The sequence below is a fragment of the Microtus oregoni genome, unplaced genomic scaffold (assembly GCF_018167655.1).
Source record: "Microtus oregoni isolate MIOR12 unplaced genomic scaffold, Mior012 000074F_ref0000038, whole genome shotgun sequence".
Taxonomy (NCBI): Eukaryota; Metazoa; Chordata; class Mammalia; order Rodentia; family Cricetidae; genus Microtus; species Microtus oregoni.
The window spans coordinates 1,087,745-1,094,406 of NW_024544004.1; the positions used below are offsets into that span (position 1 = coordinate 1,087,745).

General features: G+C 40.6%; 1 protein-coding gene across 1 annotated transcript; it reads left to right on the forward strand.

The window, feature by feature from the left end:
* The first annotated feature begins 1,420 nt into the window (after positions 1-1,420).
* Positions 1,421-5,483, forward strand: LOC121441306 (gap junction alpha-6 protein-like). The gene is made up of 2 exons (XM_041642441.1): positions 1,421-1,526; positions 4,476-5,483. The coding sequence occupies exon 2, from the start codon at positions 4,512-4,514 to the stop codon at positions 5,481-5,483; it is 972 nt and encodes a 323-aa protein (XP_041498375.1). The 5' UTR covers positions 1,421-1,526; positions 4,476-4,511.
* The last annotated feature ends 1,179 nt before the right edge of the window (positions 5,484-6,662 follow it).

Genomic DNA, 6,662 nt, shown 5'->3' on the forward strand with positions numbered 1-6,662 from the left:
CCCACAGGTTGAGAACAACTGCTCTAGTCCTTTTGTTTGTTTTTTCTACCCTTTGGCTCTTTCTTTTTCCTAAGAACTTTAAATAGAGACTCTCTTGCTTGCAGCACATTTTAGTGATGATCCATTGTTCTGTACTGGATCCCTGTTGAAATGTTGGGAAAAAAGAAGATGGAGAAAGTGCTTTGTAATGTAGGGTTTCAGTTGGGTCCAAGTCCTTGGCTGTATCCTTTACAAATATGGCTAGGAAAGAAAAACATATAGGCATCCTCCTGAATATTAACCTTCATCAGGCGATGAAAGGAGACAGAGACAGAGACCCACATTGGAGCACCAGACAGAAATCTCAAGGTCCAAATCAAGAGCAGAAGGAGACGGAGCACAAGCAAGGAACTCAGGACCACGAGGGGTGCACCCACACACTGAGACAATGGGGATATTCTATCGGGAACTCACCAAGGCCAGCTGGCTTGGATCTGAAAAAGCATGGGATAAAACCGGACTCACTGAACATAGCGGACAATGAGGACTACTGAGAACTCAAGAACAATGGCAATGGGTTTTTGATCCTACTGCACATACTGGCTTTGTGGGAGCCTAGGCAGTTTGGATGCTCACCTTACTAGACCTGGATGGAAGTGGGGGTTCCTTGGACTCCCTACAGGGCAGGAAAACCTGATTGCTCTTTGGGCTGATGAGGGAGGGGGACTTGATTGGGTGAGGGGGAGGGAAATGGGAGGCGGTGGCGGGGAAGAGACAGAAATCTTTAATAAATAAATAAATTAAAAAATATAAAAAAAAAACAAACAAAAAAAGCAAATATGGCTAGGGCTGCTGCTCCTTTTTTCCCTTATGTTAGGTGAAATAGAAAGAACACTTGGACTAGAGCTAGTTAATTCCCGCTTCTTCCAGGATATATGTTTCTGATACTGTGTTCAGAGTGTTAGCCTTGGTTACTGAAGAACATTCTGAACTTGTTTGAACTGGGCTAAATGGTACAGACTTGTAATCCTAGCTGTTTGAGAGGCTGAGGCAGGAGATTCCGAGTACGTGTGTACAAGCTGGCCTAGGCAACGAGAGTGAATTTATTTGAAAACTGTTCCCTTTTTCCAGTGTACATTTCAAAAATGCTTACATTCTCCTTCCCCAAAGAAGAGGGTTTTTGTTTTATTTGTTTTGTTTTTTGAGACAGGGTCTCTGTGTAGCTTTGGCTGTCCTGGAACTCCTAAGGTGGCCTCAAACTGCTTCTGTCTCTCAAGGGCTGGCATGAAAAGCAGGTGCCATCATGCCTAGCAAGGAAGAGATTCTTATTGGCTCTTACTTTTGGGGCTGTCTCCGAATGGTTACATTTCCTCTCCTTCAGAGGGGAGGAGATTTCAGAGTCAGAACCTGGTGAGATTCCTGGAGGCAGAGCTGTGGAGTAGGAGGGTCTCTTCTTCCGAGAGCTCTCACTCCAAACGCTTGCCGCCCTGGACGTTTGTCAGATTTATTTTCTTTACTAATATTTTACCCTAGTGCCTTCACTTCAGGTAAGTATCTTGGGTAAGATTGTGTGTATCTGCCCATCTGGAGAGAGGGGCTGTCTTGCCCTGTGTCCTCAGTTCTTTGGTGGGTTGGAGAAAACTTGGCAATTTTAAATCCGTTAGGGCTTTCTTGCTGTAATGACAGGAATGATGATATAGCTAAGCCCTGCGTGTGTTGAGCTGAAACTGGAAGTCCTACGTTTTATATTTTAAAATTAGAAAGATCTTGTCCAGTTTAAAAATAATGTTCTGCAAGAGGATTTTAAACTTTCCTGTGAAGCATTTGCTTAGCTAAGATGACTCATTTTCAGTTATTTTCATCCTTTTGAATCTTAGATCTCTATTTTCATATGTTCAGTAAGAACTTTTTCGGAACAGAATATCTGAAAAGCTTAAGAACTTCATATAGTTCTTGAAAATTGCTAAGAACTGTACCCTGAATTAGTTAACAATATTATGACTCCTGTTTGCCCCCAGCATTGTTTCTTGACTTGTCAGCTACGTTTTATAGACTAGACTAAAGTAGTTCTGGGGATTTTTCTTTACCATTTCACCCTATGTGTTTTGCAAAAGGAGCTCAATTTCGAAGGCACCTTCAAATCTCTAGCGACTAAGCCCTGTTTAAATGTGACAAATGATTGAGAAGAAATAGGGAAGTCTTATACTGCCAATGACTTGTTTTCAATTAGCCTTGAGGAATGAACTAATTATAAACTCTAGATCTTGGTGACTTTAGCTTAATAGGACTACTTTTGTAATCTGTGCAGCAGAGGAAAGTTCATCTAAAATGTGTCATTTATCCGGCTGAGAAAGTACTTTGTGTACTTTGAAGCCTTAAATTTGATAACTCGCTAACAATTTTAATTTGGGGAAGCTTCAGTTCTTATTCTTGGATAACAGTTGCAACCAATCTCAGGTGATTGGCACGCTGTTAATTTCGTTAACCCTTCTCTTTTTCTAGGGTTCATTTTAATTTTTTCTCACAGTACTGAAAGTACTCTGCAGAATGGCCATTAAAACAAGAAACAAATTAGTTGTATGGCTTAGCTTCTAAAATTGATTATTAATTGGCCAAGTCTTACTGTGCTTGTGTTAAGAATCTTTTTCTGTTTTATTATACTCATTTGCTTACAATGACTGTGTTTGGGAAAAATGCTTTTTCACAGGAGGTGGATTAAAATTTTAAGTATGATTTTAATTCAGCAAATGAAAAATTACTTTGTAAATGATTTGCTGCATTGAAAGTATTTAATTAAGAATGATAGTTGTTTGTTAGTTTTATAGAAATTATCTGTGGCCCATCCATGGTAAGATCATCTACTATTCTCTGAATTGGAAGCAGAAAGCATCTCACTCTGCTTTTGCTTTGAGGACTTTTTTATGAAGGAACAGGGCCTTTAGGGAAGAAATGGATGAAGACTACCAAGTCTTCAGAACTGCTTGGCTCATATTTTCTGTCATGCCCGCTTCCACCCACATTCAGTAGGCTAGGGGATGGCATCATTGTTCCTTCTGAAAGGTTTTCACCTTGAGTTCGTCATATAGCATACTCATGTCCTCCTAACTGCTAATCCATCTCGCCAGGCCCCCATCATTCTTGATAGCCTCTTGATATTTTGTTTCCACCAAAACTCACTTGCTATCTATTAGAACAGAGCTCCCATCCTTTTCCTAATCTCTATGTCCCTTGCTCTAATCTTGCCCTGCCTGCCCTGCCTGTCCTCCCACTCATCCTGCAAGCCTGGGACCAATCGTTTGTACTTTCTCCCATGGCCTTAGCCTTGTCCTAGTTTCACAGTGTGATCTTTGTTCCAGCATCCAGGCTTTTCTGCTGCTAGGTGGTGTCTGATGTAACTCTTCTGTGACTCTCGCTCATCCCTTACACTGCCCACTTGCTCAACAGCTACCTCAACTTCTGCCTTTTAATTCTTTGAATATAGCAAGTTCTTTCCTTTTTGAATCTCTGTTGTTTCTTTCACATCTGGCAATAATTTTCTTACTTCTTGTCCGACTATCTCTAATCAGTCTGGCTGGAGCTTTCCTACCTCATTTTTTTGGTCAGTGTGTCCTGGTTATTTTCTTCTCGGCATCTATTTAAATTTGCAACTGATGTGTATTCATTTGCTCACTGAGACTTCCTTTGATTATAAGCTATCACACACACACACACACACACACACACACACACACCTGTTTCTGAAATTAAGGTGTAAGCCGTATCTTGCACTGGATTTCTTCATTCCTTATCTTATAAGTTATATTATGTATTTAATAAAATGTTATACTTTTTGAGGCAAGTTCTTACTCTGTAGATCAGGGTAACTCAGTGGGTATCTCAGGGTGATCTGGAATTCACTAGGTAGCAAAGGTAGACCTAGAAACTCTGAGTGATCCTTCCACTTCAGTATTCTGAGGGCTGGAGATTACTGGCATGTACCAGCAAAACTCCATATTTGAAATTAGCGAGTTTGCCCAGTTGATTGTACATGCCACAAGTATATTCTGATTTACTCACCAGTAAGAGCCCGTGCCTGTTAGAGTACATTTCACCTAGTAGACACTGAATAAACAATGGCTGAATGGATATCATTGTCTCTCTTTGGGAAATGTTGGCCCAACTTCTGAAACTTCACCAATCAGTGTATGCGTATGAATTGTTAGTATGTTAAAGAGTTGACTCATTATTTTTGGAGATTGTTTTATACTGAAATGAAGGAGACCTTTACATTTATCTGTTTCCCATTTATGTAACTTGGTTCATTATAGATACACATATGTTCTGGTGCAGGAACACTTGCCACTTATAAAAATGAATTCACATAAGTTTTTGCCTGTTGTCAGCAATTTTCTTTTATTAGGATATGGCATGAGGAAGGGGCCAAACAGCAGTAGGCTTTTAAACTTGAGGCAGGTGTGACTCTTGCACTTACGTTTTCATTTACTTCGTCCTCCAAGGCGTGCAGTCGCTTGCTGTGCCTCCTTCTCTTTTAAATGCATCAACGGCGAGAAGGCAACATGGGCAACTGGAGTGCCTTAGCCAAGCTTCTAAAAAGGGTTCAGCCCTACTCCACGATTGAAGGAAAGGTATGGCTCAGGGTCCTTTTCATCTTCCGCATCCTGCTCCTGGGGACCGCCATTGAGTCAGCCTGGAGTGATGAGCAGCTGAAGTTCCGTTGCAACACTCAGCAGCCTGGCTGTGAAAACATCTGCTACAACCAAGCTTTCCCCATCTCTCACGTGCGCCTCTGGGTCCTCCAGATCATCTTCGTGTCTGTACCCACAGTCTTATACCTGGCACACGTGTTCTATGAGACCCGGCAGAACCAGAACCTGAAGAAGCTAGAGAAGGAGCTTGGAGTTGTTCGTGTTAATGGTGCCTACGTGGAAGTGCACTTAAAGCAAACTGAAGAGAAGAAGTTCGAGAGTGGCAGAGAAGAACAAGCTAAGGTGGAAAGGAAAGGCCGGTTGCTGCTAACCTACATGCTCAGTATCGTCTTCAAGTCTGTCTTTGAGGTGGCCTTCATGCTGATCCAGTGGTACATTTATGGATTTACCCTGAGGGCAGTTTACATTTGTGAGCAAGCTCCTTGCCCACATCAGGTGGACTGCTTCGTCTCTCGCCCCACAGAAAAAACCATCTTCATCCTCTTCATGCTGGTGGTGTCCCTGGTGTCTTTGGCCTTGAATATCCTTGAGCTGTCCTATGTCCTATATAAGGTCATTAAGAATTATGTGAGAAAGGAGAATGAGGTTTACTATAGTATAGCTGATCTCCAGAGCCTTTCCCATGCCCCCTCACCAAATGTTCTCACTACCGCGTTTTCTGAGGATCAGGCGGTTCCTGCGGAACATTATCGGTTTCGGAGTGTAACAGAGTCAGGTGGGGGGAGGCAGGCAGACAGTGTCTTTTCTGCCCGCACTCAGCCTTTTCTTCACCCTGATGATAAGCAGGATTCTCAGTAGGTCTAAGTGGAGAGAAAAGCAAATCAAAGCTACCGAACACGAGTAGCAGCTCTCCACCAATAGTAGTGGTCATGACACCAGCAGCCTGATAGCTTAGATACTGTGATTTCTTCTTGAAAGCATTGTGATTTTGCCTGGTTGCTAAAGAGAATCAAAGTGCGGTAGAAAGTGTACCCATGTTTCAGTACAGATAATGTTCATTGGCCTCAGTGGTAACCAAGACATGTGTCAGTATTTAAAGTTCTTGACTCTGGAGGCTTATTCATCTAGCTCATTGGTAGATGGTTGGTCTAGTATGTATAAGACCTCAAGTAGCACAAGAATAAAAAGATAGTAATTTGAACAAACGAACTAAATAAATAAAATGGTTGACTCAAAGAACTTTTAGTCCAACTATAACTTGTATTAGGCAATGTATAAGGACCTTTCCCGTATTACCCTAAAATGGTTCTGTGGGGGGGAGTGATTTTATTATTTATCCATTGATGCAGATACAGTGTAAATTCCCAATCCTGCATTTTTAAATAATACAAACATACCATTGAAAGTTGAGCCTTTCTCTTGGATTTTATTGTTTGGGCCCATACTATGTTTATACTGTTTAATTCCTAATGTAAAAGTAAATTATATTTTCCCTTAAAATGCATCCCCCAATTTATAATATGTCATAGTTCTGGTAATTGTGATGAGTTTTCTTTTTCTCTTATATACTATAGCAGCAATCCTATCACAGATGTAAACAATTTATTCTTCTTTTCCAAGAGAGAGTCGGAGCCCTTAAAGAAACAGTTGTACTGAAAACAGTAATTGTGAACATGACAAACTTAAACGCTTAGAAGTGAATTATGAAATGTGCCTACATGAATGTGACAATAGTGGGCATTTGTTTTACATAATACATATTAATTCAGATGTTACCTTCTGCTGTGAGTTTGGCAGTCTCTTGTGATTATTGGCATTTTTCATGTTTATATTAAGATTTTATTTGGAAAGCAGGAGAGGGTGAGGGAAATTTGAAATACCTGTGTAATTGATTTGAAACATATAAAAGAAATGCTATTCATTTTTCTTATGCCTTTTGAAACATTCCACAGATTGAAAAATACTGAGCTGCAGACTTTTGTTTTTCCATGACAGCTACACACACAATTTTATTCAAGAAATATTAATTTGCTTACC

Coding starts and splice junctions, on each gene's coding strand:
- LOC121441306 (XM_041642441.1), top strand. CDS start 4,512: ATGCATCAACGGCGAGAAGGCAACATGGGCAACTGGAGTGCCTTAGCC.